Below are 21,368 nucleotides of genomic sequence, written 5' to 3' on the forward strand. Positions count from 1 at the left end.
CCAAGGCAAGCATTCCTCGGCCACACGGTCTACGGCCTTCAAATCAGGGTTTTTCCCAGAGAGAGACCTGGAGCTCACTAGGAAGGCTGGGCTGGCCGGCCAGGGGGAATTCAGAGATCCACCTGTCTCTGATTCCTCAGTGCTGTATTTTAATGTGGGTTCTGGGGAAATCGAACTCAGGTCCTCGTGTTTGTGAGGCAATCACTGTATCAACAGAGCAATCTCCCCAGTCCAGAAGGAGTTCTTTGAAGAAATACTAGCAGAAACAAAACTATGAACCCATAGACCAAGGAAGCTCAGTGAACTCCAGGCACACGAGTCAAGAAGGGAGCCATGGGATGGCACGTGAAGACAAAAGCAAGCCCGCAATAAAGAGAGATGCCAGCGCAAAGGAACTTGGTCACCTGGAGGATGCTTTTCCCTATGACTGTTGTCATGGTAACAGGATCTAACACACTGCTGACAGTGCTTATATCTGCATAAGAAGTTCTGTGTGGGTTCTCAGGCACTCGACAAGGTTTGGACGCAGGGTGGGTGCAGGGTCTTAGTGGAAGAAAAATGTTTATAGATGTCTGAATGTTTAATCTGCTCTCAAAATTAATATGAAAGAGGGGTGACTTCTAATGGATCTTTTATTCTCCTCATTACTAAAAGAATCTACTGGAGGAAATGATGTCTTTCTTGTTATTCCTCCCATGTGAGGAATTGACCTAGGACCTCTGTGTGATGGTCAAGTGCTCTGCCACTGGGCTACAGCCCCAGTGGATGGAATGCCTTTGTAGGTCACTGTACACACCGGGGAGTCATTGGTAGAGATTGCACAGCTATGTCAATGTCCTGACCTAAACATTCCCAAAGGGTAAAGCTGATGGCATGTGGATTATATCTCAGCAAGAAATAAATGAATTAAAACAAACAAACCTGATAAGAACAAATACTACATTTGGTTTCAACCTAGTCAGAATGGTGGCCATCGAGAACAGCACCACGTATGCTGGTCAGGATGTGGGGGAGGAAGAGCCTTCGTTCACCGTGGGGAATGTAACCCAGCGAGCCTGCTACAGACATCAGTGTGCGAGAAGCTGGGAGATGAAGGGGAGACACACTTGCCACATTGTTACAGTGCCTCAGTTTACCAATCTGTAGAGTGGTGGGATGGCTCTATTTCTGCCATGTACATTTATGAAAGGGACCCTGGCTTCTCACGGCAGAATACTGCTAGAAGATAGCCCATGGATAGCCTCAGGCTCCACTCAGCCATTCTGGCCTTTCGCTCCTTTTTCTTTCTCTCTCTTTCTCTCTCCCCACAGAATTAAGTCCCACAACCTTCTGAAATATACAAGTCATTTGAGAGTTTATTCCTTCTCTGGCGCAACTCAGGGCCGATATGTTGACATGGGCCTGGGATGTGAGCGCAGTGTGTTTGTGTTTGAAAAGGGGGAGGCCTGGCTCTCCTGACAGCCGTCAGTATCAGGGTTGGAGTGAGCAGGAGGTCCAGTCACACCCTCCACACATGGCAGCCATGAGAACCATGGGAAAATGGCAAGCGCCATTCCCACGGTAGGCAGGAAATGAGCGGAGGGTGTGTGTGATGTGTGAAGGGCTCCCGGGGACTGAGGTGGGGTTGGGTCCAAGACTGAGTCTGTCCTCTGCTGAAAGTCACTTTCTAACTGGATCTGTGAGCGCAGAGAGGCAGGATGCTGCGGAGCTGTGTGCCTTAACTGGAGAAGGCTGGGTTTCTATCTCGCTGCCTGGGTCACATGACCTCACTTGACAGTCTTACATTTCCCTGGGTTCTCTGCCTTTGTCACAGGGCAACTATGTCCACCCAGAGGATGGGCACATTGATTCCTGTTCCTCTGGTCATGTCCATCACGCCACCCTGAGCTTCTTCACACTCTTGACCACGACCTGTAACTGTTTCCCGATGAATGGATTCCTGTCTAGCTCTCTCCTGAGGGAACCATCTTGTCCACTGCTGCCTCCTCACCCCATGCCAGGCATAAAGCTAGCATTCAGTTATGGAACATGAATGGGCAAGCGAATGGCGAGGCACCTCGAGAGGGTCAGGCACATAATACACAGTTGGGCTGAGAGTGGACGGTGCCCCCTTTCAGCCTCATCAGCAATAGACGTCCCAATCAGCAAGTGTGGTTTCTAGCTGCAGAAACCTAATGCAAGGGCTGGAGAGATGGCTCAGTGGTTAAGAGCATTGCCTGCTCTTCCAAAGGTCCTGAGTTCAATTCCCAGCAACCACATGGTGGCTTACAACCATCTGTAATGAGGTCTGGTGCCCTCTTCTGGCCTGCAGGCATATATGCAGAAAGAATTGTATACATAATAAATAAATAAATGTTTAAAAAAAAAAAGAAACCTAATGCAAGCACAAGTTCCCATCCTTGGAGAACCTTTATTGCTAAGAATGGTCCCCTTCCTCACTGGCTTTTGGTGTAGGAGGTCTGTTGAAATAAGGAGTGGCGTCCCCAGCACCCCAGCCGCCTGCTAGCTTATGCCCGAAATAACAACACACAAACTGTATTCATTTAAAGACTGCTTGGCCCATTTCTATCTAGCCTCTTCTAGGCTAATTCTCACATATTAATTTAGCCCATTTCTAATAATGTGTGTAAGCACCCCAAGGTGCGCTTACCATGAAGATTCTAGCCTACGTCCATCCTGGGTCAGAGTTGCCTGGGAGAGCAGAGCCTGGCATCTCTGCTCCAGAGAGCAGAGCTGTCGAGTCTGTCTGAGGAGTCTTACCTCACTTCCTCTTCCTCCTGTTTACTCCTCCCACCTATGTTTTAACCTATCAGGGCAAGCAGTTTCTTTATTTAATTAACCAATGAAATCAACAGATTGATATATGACACTCCCACATCAGAGGTCCTTCTGTATTTGTGTTGCTTTCATTGGTTGAATAAACTGCCTTGGCCTTTTGATAGGGAAGAGCTTAGGTAGGCATGGAAAAGAGAAGTGAATTCTGGGAGGAAGAAGGCAGTGTGGCAGACGCCATGATTTTCCTGCCAGAGACAAATGCTGGTTAGACTCATGGTGGTAAGCCACAGTCAAGTGGCAATACACATTAATGGAAATGGGTTAATTCAAGATGTGAGAGTTGGCCAAGAAGAAGCTAGAGATAATGGGCCAGGCAGTAATTTAATTAATACAATTTCTGTGTGCTTATTTTGGGAGTTAAGCTAGCCGGGTGGCGTGATGTGGCCCTCTCCTCCTCCTACAGGCTTTGAGAGATGGATCCAGAAGCTGTCACTCTCCAGTGGGACTCAGAAAGGTCACTGGCAGGATAACAGAGACAATAGCAGGAACAGGGGAGAAAGTACCAGAATGAATGTTCCCAGAGGCACAGCCTCTATTCCCCTTCTCCGTGCATCAGGCCCAAGTGCTACCTGGGGCACCAAGAAGAGAAGGGGCCCTAAAAGGGTCAGAGAGGGGGAGGTGAGTCCAGGGAGCCCAGGAGATCCTTTCCTTCAGTCACGTGGGGGCTGCAGGAACACCTCCTGGGCACCTAGAACTAGAGCCCATTTTCCTGAGTGCCTCTTATCCCATGGACGGCCTTTCTCTGAGTCTTAGCAATGGCCTTGCTTGATGCATCACAATGCAAGCCAACATGGTTGCACAGACCACAGGTTCCTGCTCCCTCCCTGAGGCTCCCTTTTCAGGGACCCTCTCAGTCTGTCCCAGGGTCACCATCTCTGTTCTGTTCCTTAAACACATTGACATATTTTGCTACCTAGCCTTTGTATCTCCCACTCCCTCTGCTTGAGGTGCCCTTCCCAGGTGCTCATATAGCTAGTGCCAACCTCACCCTTGTCTTTGTCCCGTGCCACAGTTGGCTCCATCTCTCCCCTGGCCTCTCAGCTGCTTGTCAACTCTATGTGGGTACCATGATGCTTCATTTTGCTCAACTTCTGGCAGGGCTACTGATTATCTGTTGACTCGTGAATCCCCACCTCTGCCTGGGGCCATGGGACTGCCCCCTGGGCAGAACTCATGCTTTGTCCATCACTTATGATGGAGCCTGGCACACAGTAGGCACGTTGACAGTCTGCTGAGTAGGTGGGTAAATGGACAGCCTTCCACCCTGGGGTGCTCCAGACAGGGACAGGGAGGGCCAGACACCACACTTACTGTGCACTGGGTAGGCATAGGGGCTCTGTCCAGCAGGCGCGGTGCTGAAGCTTGGTCCGTAGCTCAGGAACCCGCTCTGGCTGGGGGAATGGTTCAAACTGTCTTCTGTTTTGATACCTTGGAAGGAAACAGAAGCACCAGACATAGCTAGAACCCTTTCCTGTCATCCACAGAAGAGTCACCGAGTCAAGACAATGTTCTCATCAGCTTCTAAACCAGAAGTCACATTAGTGCTAAAGTCAGCAGGTGTACAAGCTTGTGTGTGTGTGTGTGTGTGTGTGTTTGGGACTGGGTCTCATGCATCTCAGGCTTTCCTTAAATTCACTACATAGCAAGAACGATCTTTCCCTTCTGATCCTCCTGCCTTTCCTTCCCAAGTGTCACATCTGGTTTATCCAGGGCTGGGATGGAACCTAGGACGCTGCCCACGCTGGACGAGCTTCTGCAGCTGAGCCACTGTTCTATCCCCACCCTCGACTGCTGGGATTACTGGTGTGCACTGCCATGCCCAGCTCTCACACCCATTTGTGTGCATGGAAGTGGGGGCTCTGCAGCTGGCTGCCCCTCCTCTGAGTAGCTCGCCTTCTTTACTGTAGATCAGTTGCTCTGGATGGGCCTGGCCCCCAGTTGTGCAGGGACACGTGGCTTACAGTAGCCATCTAGAGCATTCGGTCCCCTCTGCTCTGGAGTCTGGGTCAGGGACAGGGTGGAGCCCAGACAGAGGGAACTCTGGGACTTCAGGGAGGTGTCCTAGACAGGAAAGGCTCTCTGTGTGGGGTACTTGCAGCTCAGAAGTGCTTAGGGCTGTGTCTGCCACTGTAGTGGAAGAACCAGTAGACACTGAAGCCCACACACAGGGAAACAGCTCATCTGAGCACCCAGGTCCCTGCCTGAAGCCGGTGACATAACACTTTTGCACTCTGAGGAGTTGATGCTCAAGGCCCCCAAAGCACCCATTCAATCTCTCCTACCCTGCCTGACTTTAAGAGAATCGAGCCTCTCTATACTTAACCTGTGACCCATGACCTCTTTTGCCTCCTCATCCCATTTTTTCCCCCTTGGGTACGGCATGGTTACATGAACCAGATTGGCCAATGAGGACCAACAGGGGCTCCTTTGGAAAGTGCCGAGAAGGGCAAACTCTTTCTGCCAAAAATACTGATGCTCAAAGACCAAAGTTGGCAGGCACTGTCTGTGTCACCATGAGGGGACAACGTCTGTGGGAGTGAAGGCCATTCAGAGGAGAGCACCCGAAGATGGCTCAAGCTTCCCATGAGCACTCTGTAGATGACAGGTGAACGTGTGCACATGTGGAGGTCGGAGGATGGCTTATAGTGTTTTTGTTTCCCCCCTCTACCCCTAAGTGGCTTCCAGGGATCAAACTCAAGTTGCCAGGTTTGTGCTGCAAGCCTGAGCTATCTCATCGGACCCTCACGAATGCCACTGGAGCACCATACATGACAACAACTGCATCCCCAGATATGCCAGCACAAGAATCACTAACTCCTCATCTTCCTGAAACCAGCATGGGTTAGCGTTATGGTTCTTGTAATTGAAAGAGACATCCTAACAACCTGGAAGAATCTGGGCCATGCTTCAGCCATGCTTCCTCCCCTTTTACTTCCAAGCCGAAATTAGTCCAGCTACGTTTAGGATCCTGAACTGAGGCATGAAGGGACCACAATATTGGGGCTGCCAGGGGCTGCAAGGGCTTGCTTGGTACTCACTGTAAGGGGGGATCCCATAGGCTTGTGCTGGAGGTGGGTACGCTGTATAGGGTGGTGCCTGCTGGATGCCTGCGCTGTACTGTGTCTGGCCATAGGCTGCCATGGCTGCGGAGGGCTGACCAGGAGTGACACACGGGTGAGGCCTGATGGAAGGAGAGATGGTTAAGTCTCCCAGTCCAGCCCAACACTTTCCCCAGATCCACTGCTGGCTGAATGTGACCCACGTGTTTACTCTCTCAGCCTGGGTCACTAGGAACGCGGTTGGTCTCCTTGTACCACATCAACAAAAATATGTCTACTTCAAAAGTATATTTTAGGCAGATGTCCCTCCTCTATTCCCAGGGCCCTCCTCACAAGCCTGGAACCCTGAGACAGGGCTGTGTCCCTCCTCTCTCATCCAAGGGCTCTCCTCATAATCCTGAAACCCTAAGAAAGGGCTGTGTTCCCTCCTCTCTCATCCTAGGGTTCATATGGATTTTGGGACAGAGGAGTTCTGGGTGAGTGATAGAGCCAGCAAAAAGGAACAAGGAAAGGATGAAGTGAATAGGAAGCAGGAAATGGGGGTGAGGAAACAGCAGGAAGAGGGAAAGGAAGGGGACAGAGGCCGTGGAAGAGAAAAGGGGAGGGTGCTAAACAGGGAAAGGAAAGAATCAAAAAAGGAGCAACCTCCAGAAAGAAGGAAACAGCAGACAACACTAGAGCCCATTCTAAGCAATTTACACATTCATTCACTTTGTGGGGACAGTCCACTCAATGTTCCCTTTCTCAGATGGGGAAGCCAAGGTTCAGGCAGTCAAATTATCAGTGCAAGGCCATCTAGCTGCAACCGTGAAGCATTCCTATTAGGGAAACAGATACCAGGCTCTGAAGAAGAGGGAGGGAAGAAGTAAGATAAAGCGGATGTACATGGCCAGACTACTCACTTTGCAAAGAGCTGAGGAGAGGCCGATTTGGCAATGCCTGGAGAGAGAAAGAAACACATGAGGGTTTAGCTACCAAGGCCACGTTCAGCTCAAACTGTGACTTCAGAGACTTGGGTAGGGAGCAACTTAGAGAGCCATTGCTGGGGACTTTCTCTACCACAGAAAGTTCTCAGAGGCAGGCACTCTTCTCACTTTTTCACTTTTTTTTTTGTTTTGTTTTTTCGAGACAGGGTTTCTCTGTAGCTTTGGAGCCTGTCCTGGAACTATCTCTTGTAGACCAGGCTGGCCTCGAACTCCCAGAGATCCACCTGCCTCTGCCTCCCGAGTGCTGGGATTAAAGGCATGCGCCACCACCACCCAGCCTGGCACTCTTCTCTTAGTGGGCTCACAGCCCCTCTCTGGGTGCACCTGCTCTCCAGGCACTGTAGGAAGGCAGGCACGGAAAACACACAGCATCTCGGAACATTAGGTAGAGCCGATGCCCCACGTGCTGCCCAGAAGGGGAAACAGAGGCCTAAGAGAAAGGAAGTATATGCTGGAAGGTCACATGATCACAGGGGCAACCAAGAGTTGCAGGATGAAGATACAGGCTGACTCCAACCATATGACCTTTCCTCATCTTCATCCTCCTCCTCTTCTTCTTTCCTCTCCCTCCCCTTCTTCCTTCTCCCTCCTCATCTTCCTCCTCCTCCTAGTCTTTCCCTTCCATACCCCTCTTCCTCCACTTGTTCCCCCTTCCTTTTCTTGTGCAGGTGTAAGTGTGGACACTTAGAGACCAGAGGATAATCTCAGGTGCCATTCCTCTGGAGCTGTTCACTTTGCTTTTTGAGTCAGGGTCTCCCATTGGCCTGGGATATGCCCACTCCAGTAGATGGTCTAGCCAGCAAGTTTCAAGGGACCCTCCCGTTTCTACCTCTCCAGTGCTGGGATGCAGACCACCATGCCCAGGATTTTTACATAGGTTCTGGGGGTTAAATTCAGGTCCTTACCCTTCTATGGAAAGCACTTTACGGACTGAGTCATCTCCCCAGGCTGATATCATCTGATGACATCACCTTCCTGTCCTCTCCCCCCTCCCCTTACTCTAGCTGGTGTGGTTCAAGTCAGGCTTGCTCCAGCACATGCAAGGAAGGCACTTCTTAGCTCAGCCCCGAGCTCCTGACACAATTGTCTTATATTGCATTCCTGGACACCTGCTGTTCAGCTACCACAGGGAACAACTAGGTGACGACGAAACATAACAGATTTAGCTGGGAGAGCTGTTTTCTAGGGTGTCATCGATCTGGGTGGTTCCCCAGGGAGTATTCTTGTGCCTCATGATTTCAAATAACACCACTTCATGTCGTCAAACAGCCTGGATGGATTCTGGATGGAGAGAGAGGATACACTCTGCTGTGGGACAATGGTCTTGTACACAGTAAAGATTTGTCACTTGTATTTGTGTAATAAAATGCTGATGGGCCAGTAGCCAGGCAGGAAGTATAGGTGGAGAAACCAGATTAGGAGAATTCTGGGAAGAGGAAAGGCTCAGTCTACAGTCGTCACCCAGACGCAGAGGAAGCAAGATGAGAATGCCTCACTGATAAAAGGTACCAAGCTACATACCTAACACAGACAAGAATTATCGGTTAATTTAAGATGTAAGAGTTAATAAGCCTGAGCTACTAGGCCAATCAGTTTATAATTAATGTAGACCTCTGTGTGTTTCTTTGGGACTGAACAACTATGGGACCGGGTGGAACAGAAATCTCAGTCAATAACATTTATTCACTGAGTTACTTTTCAAGTCTGCTGACTCTGAGTCTCTAACTCTCTCACCTTACTCTGGGACTTGTAGTCCCAGAAGCTTCTCCCCCACATATCTCATAGGCTTATAACATCCATCTTTTATCTTTTACTGGGAATCACTCTCTCTGCATTGGTGATTTTAATCCCCAGGTGAAGAGCTGCAGGGTGGGGAGCAATCTTGAGAAACTCACTCAGGGCCTCTGATCTGAACCCTGGTGGCCCAGCCCTGCAGCCTGTGTCAGCCAAGACTCCACAAGTCAAGAGATGGCCACCAGTATGATTGCAGCAAGCACTCCCTCAGGAGTTAGTGGTGAGCCAGGCCTAGTGGTAATGACTTAGACACAGGATCTCATTTAATCCTTACCATGAGGCAATAGGACCACAAGGCAGGCAAGGCCCTCTTCCTCCCACCCTCTGTCCAGAAGCTCTGGAAACTGAGCGTGTCTGAATCTGAACCCAAGGGTCACATGAGCCTGATCTCTGTTGTCAAGTCCTCAAACACACTCTGCTGTGCCTCCTTGAACTTCACATAGAGTCATAGCTGACCTTAGACACACAGAACTGTCTTCATGACTACACACAGTGTCAGCATGTAAGGATCATGGTCAGATGACCAGAGTTCAGCTTGACTCTATTTATGTATGTGTGTGTGTGTGAGTGTGTGTGTTTATGCACATGCATGGTGTGATGGTATAAAATATACTCTTTAAAAACCACACTTAAAAACCAAAGAGCAGCATTGACTCAATGTCAAACAAAGTTCTGGCATCTACTTGGTGCCTCCTGATACTTCTCTTGGTCCTGAGGTCTTTGCCCCAGGCAGGCTCAACATGGTCCCCTTTCTCCTCTTCCAGGACCAAGAACCACTTATCTCTGCAGCAGCCACTCTCACTGTTGGTAAAAGCTCAAGTGTGCAGAGCAAATTCAGAAAGCCTTGAATTAAACGCTGTTAATGTTTTCATTAATAAATAAGCAAATACTTACAAAAACGGAACCCGCAGAAACAATATTCCTGTGGGCTCCCGTTAACTTATTGTTTCAGGCATTTGCAATGAGTGTCTTCTGGTTGCCAAGGAGTGATTGGCATGGTGGCTTTGTTCAGGCTTCTGGCTTCCTCACCTCCACCCCCTTCCTGACCCTTTCAGCCACCTGCCTTTCCCCCCCTGGACATGGCCAGGCCTCCCTTCTTCCTGCTCCTCACATTTGCCGTCCACCCAGCCAGGGAGTGGGGTCAGGGATGGGCACTTGGGAATGCAGAGTGATTTTTCTCTTGCAGACTATTCTTTTGAGAAAGTTTTTAACCTCTTGCCTCCTGTATCACATTTAAACACTCCAGGGATTGAGAAGGTGGGGCAGACTCCCCTACCCCTTCCCTTGTTTCTCCCTGTGTTCCTCCTGGACAGGATGGGAAAGACTTCACTGATAGTTGGCCTGTGTCTAGGAGTGGTGGACTAAAGTGGGACACCATGAAGGTCAGAGACTCTGGATCGAGCAGGAAGGCAGCCAGGCCAGCCAGCCCCAGTTACAGAGCAGAGCCCAGTCTGTGAGTGCAGTAGCTGCAGAGGCCAGAAGAGGGCGTCAGACCCCCAGGAACTGGAGTAATGGGCAGTAGTGTGTGGCTTTACTGGGTGTTGGGAACTGAACTCTGGTCCTCTGCAACGGTTGGGTGTGTGCTTTTACCTGCTGAGCATCTCTCCAGCCCAAGGCCCAGTTTTCATAAGCAGAAACTAGAGGAAGAGCCTGTATGTGAGTGTATACAGCTGTGTGATTGTGCATGTGAACACACTGTATGCGATTGTGTGTGTGTGTGTTTGTGTGAAGGATACACCCAGTTACTTGCTCATTCGTGAACTCCATAAGTACTGCTATTACTCACTGTGATCCAAATCTACAAGCCAGATCTCACAACTGGCTGACCTAATGTCTTTGGAGAGGAAGCAGATGAAGCTTAAGAGCTCAGGTTCCATATTAAACCTTGGCTCTGTGCACCCTGACAGAGGGTCACTGTGTCCATCATTCTTGTGGAGGCTCACTTTTCTCATCTAAAACATGGAACTACAGTTGGGACCTGCAGAGGAAACCCAGGCTACCAAATACCAGCCGCAGATATTCTTATCTTTTCACTTCCCTGCCCCATCCCCTGGCAACCATTCTCTTCTGAGTGCTCATTGGGTATCGGCATGCCTTTACATCCTCACAGTGATGTCACCAAGCTAATGACTCTGAAAGCAGCTACGACTGCTTAGCTGGTCTTCAGTGACTCAAGATGGCTTCTGATGCCAGCACAATGTCTCAATGCAAGTATACATGTGTCGTCCAGTGCATCCTCTCATCTTCCCCAGGTGTGTGACTGACATCACTCCCAACCCCTGAAGGGCACTGTTAAGAGTCCAGAAGTGTGCCTTGGTCTCTTCTCACGGGGGCCCTTTTGGCAAGCGAATACTTCTTTTGGCCCTTGTCGTGGTGCTGCTGAGAGCAGAGGTAGATGGGGAACATGTCTCAGAGTATAATTTAGAGAGTTGAAATATGTGCTCCTCTGTGGAAACCATCACAAGTTAATTTTAATGCATGTTAAGAGCGTAACGAGGCAATAGCAGTCAAATTTTTCTAAAGCTGGTTCGAGTTGTTCTCTTAAAGAGAATTCATTTCTAGGTTGTTGCTTTTCTTTTTTTCTAAAGAAAAATTAGTAGCAGTAGGTAGAGCGAGAGGCAACCAGAACTCAGGGCAGACATGGGCTATAGAGGGAGTGTGTAAGGCAGAGGCTCACTGTGAGCCATGGTGGAATCCTCATTCCTAGAGTGGGATCTGGAGCATCCTCGGAATCCACAGTGGCCTCCAGGAAGCTGTTCGAAAGCACAGAGAAGGAGCAGAAAGTAGATTGTGTTTCTTGGGTCAGCACCCAGCTCACTAGCTTCAGACTGGAGCTGGCCAGAGTAAAACCGAAAAACTCAGTCTGAGACAGGAGTGGGCAGGAAGTTAGAGAGTTGGGTGCCTGCTCCTGGAGGCGGGTTCACTTGATGGGATTATGGCTGAAGCTTTGCAGAGAAGCACCTACACTTTCAAAGAGGAATCTTTCCTTTGGTGTCTTGGTATGCAGAACCTTTACCTCTTCCTCTCAGAAAGCAGGATACAATTCAGATCCAACTATTGCCTGAGTAGGAACGAAGGAAGAACGAAGGAAGAACACTTGCCCAGTGCCCAGTGGCTACTGTAAGCCGTGAGCACTGGGCCCACCTAAGTGCTGTCCATTTTATCCCTGAGAGAATCTGTTAGCATTAGCTGTTATCTTGACAATTAACCAAGAGACAAGCCTTGATTCAGGAACTGCCTAGATCAGAATGGCTTGCAGAAATGTCTGCGCGCGCAGGGTGTGTGTGTGTGTGTCTTGATTATTAGTTGGTGTAGGAGGAAACAGCCGCCATGAGTGGCCCTGTCCCTAAGCAAACGATCCCTGGCTGTATTAACAAGGTCAGCCAAGCATGAGCCCAGGAGCGAGCCAGAGAGTGAGTCACCGAGCAGTGTTTCGCCATGGCTTCTGCTTCAAGTTCTTGCCCAGATGTCCCTCGGTGATGGACTATCACCTGGAAGTGTAAGCCAAACAAGCCCTCCCCCTCCCCACTAAGTGCTTTTGGTTAGAGCGATTTTATCCTAGTCACAGAATGGTGGAGACAGAAGCCAGCAGCAGGAGGCTGCTGGGGCACAGGCAAGCGTGTGGGATCTGTGCCTTTGGAGTGTTCTATTGGAGGACTAGGGAGGGCTTTGGAATTGAAGCTGGGGGGAAAGAGTTGAGTGTTCGGAGATTAATGGGATGTTTTGTGGGAGTCTGGACACTAAGAACACAGTGAGAGGTGTGGACGGTGGAGGCCTGGCTCGTGAGGTTTCAGAGGGAAGCAAAGTCTCTATCTGAGCCATTTGTGTGATATTTTAAATTAAACACCCATGCTTGCTGGTCAGTTGGTGTTGAAGAATCAGCCGTGATTAAAAAGAGACCAGCTTACTGAGGTAAAGTTTTCTCTGTGCTTCACCAGGACAATGGAAAGTTATTTCCTCATGGCCGCACCTAGAAGCTGATGTTCAAGTGGCACCCGAACTTGAAAATGTATGATCTCCCATGTGGTACCAGTTTTGAAGGCATGGAAGCTACATGATTAAAGGGGTCACGGAGTGCAGCTGAGGCCTGGAACTGTGTTCTAGAAGAGAGGCCCTTTGTGAAGGTGTGGCCTCAGCTCCACTGGAGATGCTGATTCAGGATTTTGGAGATGCTGGGGTGTGGGATGTCTACCAAGGACAGAGACAAGGGTGGCAAGGACCTGACCTCAGGCTACGAGACAGGCTATGTGTGCTGCAGATGGCAGAGCCAGGGAAGTGGGGGCTGCCTGAGCCCTTGGGAGCCTAGATCACCAATGAGCTCCAGATGGCAGACGCGGCGATACAGAACTTGGGTCCACATTGCCGGATTTTAGTTCTGCTTTGATCTGATTACGCAGACACACCACCTTGGTTCTTCCTTTTTTTAATAAGAAAGTTTGCAACTCGTAAGAGACTTTGGATTTTAAAAGAGACCTTGGACTTCTAAAGTGTTGAAAAATGTAAAGGCTGGGGCTCTTAAAGATGTAGGTCTTTTATAATGTAACATTAACGTAAGGTCTTGGGGACAAAGGATGGAAAGCTTATGGTTTAAAAGTGATGTATTTGTGGGTCAAGTTGACAAGGTCAAGAGGGTCCTTAGTTATCTTTCATTTCCAATTTGACATAGCCTGGAGTCAATTGAGAGAAGAGCCTCACCCGACACCAAGGAATCGCCTAGATGGGCCTGTGGGAATGTCTATGGGAGCTTGTCTTTATTAATGGATGCAGGAGGGCCCAACCCACTATGGATGTCACCCTCCCTAGATATGTGGTCCCGGGATGTATAAAAAAGCTAGCTGACAGCATGCATGTGTGGTTGGACAAAAACAGAGGAGATGCCTGCAAGGGCCTAGCTTCTTTTACAACCAGAACCCATCATTCAGAATGAGTATTGACACATATAAGGACTATAGATAGCTCAAAGGGATGACGGTGTTGGCGAGGTTGGTTAGTTAAAAGCACAGGTAGCAAGAAAATTAAGATGTATGAATTATCATATAATTTTCATGTGATAAGTGTATATTATAGGGTAAAGCGACTTGAGTGTGAGCCTAGGGCAAGCCAGAGAGCAGCGTTCCTCCATGCTTTCTGCTTCGAGTTACTGCCCTGACTTCTGTCAGTGGTGGACTGTGACCCCCAGAAGTATAAGACAATTAAGCTCTTTCCTCCTCTAAGTCACTTTGGTCAGAGTGTTTTATTGGAGCAAGAGAGATGAAACTAGAACAGAATCCAAGAGGAGGTTGCTATGACCTGAACCTTAGGGAGGCAAGAAACTGGGCAGGGGGAAGTTAAGAAAACTTTACTTGTGGTTCAAAGCTAATACTGACTTGAAATTAGCTCATCTCTCAAGACCACTGTCTGCATCCATGTTTCAAAACACACAACCACTCACCCATCCACTCAACCACTCATCCATCTCCCCAACCACACATGCGTATATCTACCCAAGCACTCACCCATGTATCTACCCAACTATGCAAGCACTCACCCATCCTTCCATCTACCCACCCACCCAGCTACCTGTCCATCTCTCTAAGTCCCCATCCAGCCCCCCACCTATTTATCCATCCATGCACCTAGTCACCATCCATCTGTACTTCTGAAGGTCTTCTACACGCCAGGTGCTGAGCTATAATACTAAATAGAAGGATTTTTAAATGCACATGTGGGAATAAAGAGTTATCACTGGTGGACTCTAGGCTTTCCTGCTGAGCTATGCTCCCAGCCCTCCACTCTGAGACAGGAGCTCCAGCACTGAGCCACACCCTGAGCCCCCAGTTCAAAATGACATCCAAGTGTTTTCTGAGGTAGTGAAAAAGAAGAGGGGAGGTGGAAGCCGGATTCAGAGGACTGGGTTGGGAATGCACCCCCTAAAATGACCCTGTTCTGTGCCGATGTCAGCATTTCTTGGAACCAGAGATGAGGAAGAGCCTGCCACAGAGTCAATTCTCAGGAACACTAAAGATGAAGGAGGGTTGGGGCAGGGACTTCTTTAAGGGATGACTGCCCCTTTGCTCCCGCCAGGTGGGAAGGTGGGCTGAAGGACTCAGCACCCAATGGAAAGCAGATCTTGAGGGGCACTTTCCCCACTTTAATCGACTGTGCACAGTACACAGTGAAAACAGAACAAAGGGGTGGCCTAGAGCCAGACTCCCATCCTGCCTCTGATCCCTGTGGTTACTCCTCTCAGAGAGAGACAATGGTCTAGTTAATCATTACTATGACATCCCCGCCCCCCCCCCCAGTGGGCCAGGCTGCCACACACCGGAACCCCATTTAATCCCCTGTGTGGCACTCTACAGAGTGGGTCATTATCACAGCCCATTCAACAGGGGTGGAAACTGAGACTCAGAAAGATTGCTTGGCTGGGGAGTGGCTGGCCCGGGAGTCAGTCCCGGATGCCCCACGCCCACATCTCAGACCCTTCCCATGCTGACCTGGAGACACAGTGGAGAACTGCCTGGGCCTCTAACAACAGAGAGAAAACAATGAAGGTCTCTGACCCCTCAAATAGGGTCGCTTTCACAGACGCTTGTAGATACCAGGAGAATTGCGGGTACCTCCCTCCCCCACCCCTGCCCAGTCTCCGAGCCCACACCTTTGTGGTGAGATTTTGAACAGGGTTGTCTAACGTCATAACCAGCATGCAAGGGCGATGCCATTCATTGTCTCGGTGACAGAATAATTACTCAGGGAAGCCTGGATTCATTCTCCAAAAGTTCCCTGAGATTTGCATTGGACCCATGACCTTTTGGTTATTTGTGACAGTCCTGTAGCATTCCTGTCCCATGATCTGACATCACTCAGAGCCCAGGAAAGAGAACAAGCTGTGTGTGTGTGTGGAGGGGGTCTGAGGACAGGGCTGGTGGCAAATCCCCGGGCATACAGCCGGAGACAGGGTTAAGTCTAATGCTTCAGCATGATGGCTGAATGCCTCTGCTCACCCCAGGCTCTACCAGGAAGGCTGGCAATCCCAGCAGAGCAAACAATAGCTCAGATTGTTCTAGAGAAAACTAGTCTGGCAGCATCGTTTGCCAATAATTTTCTAAACAGCTTTAACTGTCTTCTGCTTCCTTGACTTCAACCCAACCTGAAAGCAACAGGCAGACAGCTTCTCGTCTTGGGCACAGAATCCTGTGAACCAGACACCTGCCGGGAGGAGGTGATGGCAGGAGGGATCTGGGGAACAGAGGCAGAGACCCAACAGGTCATGCCTTAGGTAGGGCTAGGAATGCACCCAAGGCGATTATCCTTCATAGCAGATGTCAGGATTTCTTGGAACCAGAGACCAAGAAGGGCAGCTTAGAACATGACCACGTATACCTGTTGCTTGAATGACGGACAAGACTATGATCCATGTGCACTCAACTTCTGTTCTAGAACCATCAGTGTGAGTGTCAGGTTCTGGGAATGGTACCATGGGGACCTCCATCTGTCACAAATGAGCAAGGCCCTTTGAACTTGCCCAGCCAAGTTTCCACAGAGGCCTACCTTCTCTGTCACTCAGAGCCCCCAGGGCAGCGTTGCCTTCGCTCCACGTCAGGGATTCCTGGCAGTCACTGCTTGCTGCAAGGCTGGGTGAGATCACCACTTCTAACATTGCCTTGTACCTGAGTAGAGACAAAGGGGAATGGGATTTATTCAGAATTATGCATCTTCACTAATGAATCATCCTTTTTCCCCTAAGAATGTAAATATTAAAAGCTGATTTCCTATTCCCAACCTTCTAATAGATTCCATATTATACAAATTCACAACCTTTTTGTCAAAATGGAAATGAAGCGCTTGCCCCTGGAGCGCATCCCCATTCTATGAAAATGCCCCCTCCCGCGCTCTGAGTTTTCCCATTAGAAGTTTTGTGTTTTGGTCTCTGTTCTGGATTGCCCCGAACTGGGGAGACATACCAGGGGAGAAAGGGATGACAGGGGAGGAAAGGACTGGTGTTTCAACTTTCAGAGATTAGAGGGGTTGGGGGGGGCACTCAGAGTTGGCTGTGACTATGGTAGGAAAGTGGGCAGTGTGCTGTTCGCACAGGTGGAAGACGCAGAGGACAGTCACAGTATTTCACAGGTGCCTCTAGGATGGGCCCTGGCATCACAGCTCTGTAGTCCCAGCTACGTGGGATGCCCAGGTAGAAGAATCCCATGTTCATTACCAGCCTGGGCTACAGAGCAAGTTCAAGGCCAGTCTGGGCAACTTTGTGAGATGCGGCTGCAAAATGAAAAGTCGAGAGAGGGCTGGAGAGCAGGCACTCGCGTGGGTTCCTCCCTAGGACCTGAGCGCCTCTAGGTGGTGTGCCCCATAGCCCAGAGCAGCTATCCTTCCAAGACAGCAAGCCCTGAGGCTGGAATTGCTCTATATTTTGACACGTCACAGGGCTGGGGGTGGGAGTGTGTGTGTGTAACACATGAAAACATGGGGTTTCTTAATTCTTCCCTGAAGCATCCCACACTGGCCCACACTGGCACTGTAACTGTATCTGCTCCAGGTGCCCAGGAGCTGTGGCTGGAAAGCAGGGCTGCCAGCTAAAGCTCACAGCGTGCAGGGCAGCCATCAATGGCCTAGACTTCAACTCATGATACTAGAGAGTGCCACTATTAGTCAGGGAGAAGCAACACTTACTGAGCCTTTCTTAAGTTGAGGCCGCCATGGGCATGGCCAGTTAATGCTGCCCTGATGGGTGGTCCACTATACCTAGTTGACCAGGTCCACCCCAGAAACACCACGGATTCAACTCTCCCTAGTTCTGATACTTGCTGACTTGAGTAAGTCTAAGAGACTGAGACCATGAAAATGCCTGCCTGAAAAGACCATGGTGCAGATTAGGAGGCAAGATATAGAAGGGGTAAGCTTGGGGCAGCCACCCAAGTGCCCATGTGTCCCACAAGACGGGACCTTGACAGAGCATGCTCAGAGGACTGAGTGGCAGCCCATGCAGTGTGGTGATAGACGAACAGAGTCCAGCAAAGAGGCAGAATCTACTAAGCCCCAAACACACAAGTCAGGGTTGTACACTGTTAAGATACATGAGATCAAAGGGGAACAGCGTGGCCGGAGAGAAGGCTCAGGGGTTGGGAGGGTGTACCGCTCTCGTTGAGGACCCAGGCTTGGTGCTAAACACCACATCAGTAGGTTTTGGACCAACCATCAGTTCTAGGATCTGACTGTCTCCCGCCTCTTAAACACCAGTACATACAAATGCACATATTTTTAAAGATCTAAAACCAATCAAGCAAACAAACAAAAACCAGTACTATGGACGGGAATGATAGACCGTGATCTCAGGAGGGAAGGACCAGCTAGCTAGGGCTCTAAGCTGGGAAGTAGACCCTGGGAGTTCATCTGGATCAGCATGACTTGTTACACCAGTTCAGGGCTTTTCCCTGAACAATAACCTCGACCCCAGGCCAACTCAGCCTGTCTCCTACTCCAACCTGTGAACTAAGACTAGCTCTCATTTTTTTTTCCTGTTTCTTTCTTTGCAGCGATAGAGATTGGACCCAGGGCCTTGCAATGTAAGGCAAGCGCTCTACTATTGAGTCATGCCCCAGGTCCAGGTTGTTACATTTTTAAAGGGTTAAAAAAAAGCCAAAAGAATACCATTCCCCAACAAGTGAATACGATAGAAAACCAAAATGTAGGTGTCCACGAGCAAAATTCTAACACATTATAACCTACTGTCACGACCATGGTTACTATTACACTACAACCTCAGGGAAGAGTCCAGACAAAGACTGTGGGTGGCTCCCCAAAGGTGAAGATATTTAATGTCTGGAAGAGAAAAGTTTGTACCAGGCTTTTTCTTTTGGGTCATTAACCAGCTCCCAGATCACGACATGGAGACTTCTTACTAGTTCTGAATGCTCAGCCTGGCTTAGGCTGTTTCTGGATAACTCTCTTAACTTAAACTAACCTGTTTCTCTTTAGCTACCTTTTGCCTTGGGGTTTTTCCACTTTTCTTTCCTTCTATATATCTTACTTTCACTGCTTCTTGTGTTTGGCTGGCAGCCACCAGGCTTCTTGTCCCAGGCGTGTCCCTCTCCTTTCCCCTCATCCTCTTCTTCCCCTCTCTAGATTCCTCCTCCTGTTTATTCTCTGTGCCTCCCAGCCCTGCCTAGCCTTCCTCCTGCCTAGCTAATTGGCCATTTAGCTCTCTATTAGACCAATCAGGTGCCTTAGGCAGGCAAGGTGCAACAAATGTAACACAGCTTTAATATTTCACAGCATAAACAAACATAACACATCTTTGCCCAATTAAAATAATATTCCACAACAAAAGTCTGTCAACTGTGATTTAGTCTGCAAGCAAGGTTGTTTAGTCTGCAATACACGATTGTTCTATTAGTTTACTATACACTTTTGTGGGCCGGAGGCAAGTTTTTGAAAGTGTATGGTAGATGTGTGTATGTGCACACTTGCGTGTGAGGGTATATTCACCCAAACAAGTGCATGTAGGGGGTATAGATTGATGTTGGGATGTCTTTCCCCCAGTCATGTCTCTACCTTAATTTCTCCGGACAGCATCTCACTAAGTCTACAGCTGACTATATGGCTAGTCCAGCTGGACAATAAACCCCCAGATCCTCCTCCAGTCTCCTCCCCCAGGCATTGGAGTTATAGCTGTGCACCACGGTGCCCAGCTTTTGATGTGGGTGAGGGGGATTTGAACTCAGGTCCTTGTGCTCTTCCAACAGGCACCCTACCCACAGAACCATGCCCCTCAGCCCAAAATGCTTTATATAAAGCTTTTAAACTGGTGAGAGATTCCCACACAAATCAATGGGCACTTGGGACTTTACACGAACAGATAGTTATTGGTCCTGTTGTTCCCACATACACAGGAATCCTAAGTATCCAACTCCTTGTTCCCAAATTGCCATAGGCACTGCAGAGTGGAGGTTTGGGTGGCTGCTTCCTTCAGCCCTGCGTGGTGGATTGCGCCCTCTGCAGCAAGACTTTGAACCTGTTACCTGATTGTAGGTGATAGAAATTTACGCAGACCCCCCCCCACACACACTATTTCCTTCCGTTTCCAGGGGGTCAGAGGCTAACAATTTTATAAGACAGATGATGTAAAAGCCTTGGTCCCCAGATGTCATCTCGCTGAGCATGGCTATCAGAGGTCGGGGCGGCTAAACTGCCAAGCCCAGTTTTAAAACGGCACGAATTGCTTTCTTCCTGGTACTTAGAACTTGTAGAAATAGTTGGAAGGGCTTAACAAGACAACACTGCATGACAACCTAGGCGCTTGCCTTCCCTTGGAAATGAGGGAATAGCCCCATGGCTTTGCTGGTCAAGACACAGGCCTGGCGTTTGCCGCTGGCCGTGCCACGTTTGATTCTCATCCCATCCCCTCCCTTGGCCCCCTTCTTTTCTTATTCACACTTATTTCCGGTCCCCATAGTCGTTTGCACTGGAGAGTCTGGGAATATATATTTTCAGAACAGACAGCAGAGAGATACGTCCAGTCTCTGTCACATGACTTGGGGAATTTACATAGCCCTGCTGGCACTCCTAAGAGCTTCCTCACTTACTGACTTTACACTCTGCTGGGTTTTCATCCTGGAGTCTCTGCTATGGGTCAGAATGGAAGTGATTAAAGTTTTGGTGGATTTTATGTGCTCTCCCACCTAAGCTGTCAGTGGCTTGGAAATCAATTCTGTTTTCCCCACAGGACCCCACAGTATCCTGTTATCCTGTTACCCCATTAGCACCTGCTGGAGGGAAGAAGGGAGAAAGGGAAGGGGAGAAACAGGAAGCTGGGAAGGTAAACTGCCCCCTGTGCATGAGGACCCGAATTCAAATCCCAGCACCACGTAAAAAGTTGGGCATGGCGTGTGCACACAGTGTACACACACACACACACAGTGAGCTTGAGGACAGCTTGTGCTACACAAAATCCTGTGTCGATTTAAAAAACAAAAGGAACACATCTATACTTAGTAGCCAGCATCTTTTGATTGGATCAGACCTTTCCCCTCTTGCTTCATTTCCCACTGGACTCTAGACCATGACTCTAATCTCTAGTGTATCAAATATGTAAATGTGGTCGTTATAGAGCATATGTAAATATAGTCATTATGCCGTCTTATGGATGGCACCTGCTCTAATTTACATGCTTGTTAGGCTTTTTGTCCGAAGATTTATTTATTCATGTATTTTATGTTTATGAGTGCTCTGTCTTCATGCACACCAGAAGGAATCCATTACAGATGGCTGTGAGCCACTCTGTGGTTACTGGGAATTGAACTTAGGACCTCTGGAAGAACAGTGAAGTGCTCTTAACCTCCCGAGCCATCTCTCCAGTCCTGCTTGTTAGACTTTTATCTTCAATCTGCAATATGACTTTCAAACACATGCATTGCTAGGTGGAAGCCTCGCTTGTAGCCACAAGTGCACTTCCCTGGTGGGGGCATCCAGGTAGCTACCATCTCTCACCCATTCCAGACGATACTGCAATGAACATCTGGCTATTCATTTAAGATCTATCTATCTATCTATCTATCTATCTATCTATCTATCTATCTATCTATAATTTGCATATACCTGTCTTTTGTATGTGTGTGTGTAGTATCAGGAGAGAATCTTGAATGGGTTTGAGACAAGGTTTTTTTGGCCTGAGACTTTGGCTTGTCACCTAGGCTGGTTGGCCTGT

General features: G+C 49.0%; 1 protein-coding gene across 4 annotated transcripts in view; it reads right to left on the reverse strand.

Annotated features, from left to right (window-relative positions):
• The window catches only part of Eya2 (EYA transcriptional coactivator and phosphatase 2), a 145,733-nt gene that overhangs the window by 69,006 nt on the left and 55,359 nt on the right, over positions 1-21,368 (reverse strand). For 3 of the 4 annotated variants that reach the window (XM_050151219.1, XM_050151221.1, XM_050151220.1), the window contains exons 2-5: positions 16,205-16,323; positions 6,797-6,833; positions 5,874-6,016; positions 4,147-4,263 (exon numbers count right to left, since the gene is read on the reverse strand). In XM_050151219.1, the coding sequence (XP_050007176.1) occupies positions 4,147-4,263; positions 5,874-6,016; positions 6,797-6,833; positions 16,205-16,313 (406 nt within the window). In that variant the 5' untranslated portion in view covers positions 16,314-16,323. Of the gene's footprint in view, positions 1-4,146; positions 4,264-5,873; positions 6,017-6,796; positions 6,834-16,204; positions 16,324-21,368 lie in introns of those variants that run through there. The other variant, XM_050151222.1, reaches the window with a different exon arrangement.

This window comes from Alexandromys fortis, unplaced genomic scaffold (genome assembly GCF_014885135.2).
Source record: "Alexandromys fortis isolate MF-2015 unplaced genomic scaffold, M_Fortis_MF-2015_v1.1 scaffold_27, whole genome shotgun sequence".
Lineage (NCBI taxonomy): Eukaryota > Metazoa > Chordata > Mammalia > Rodentia > Cricetidae > Alexandromys > Alexandromys fortis.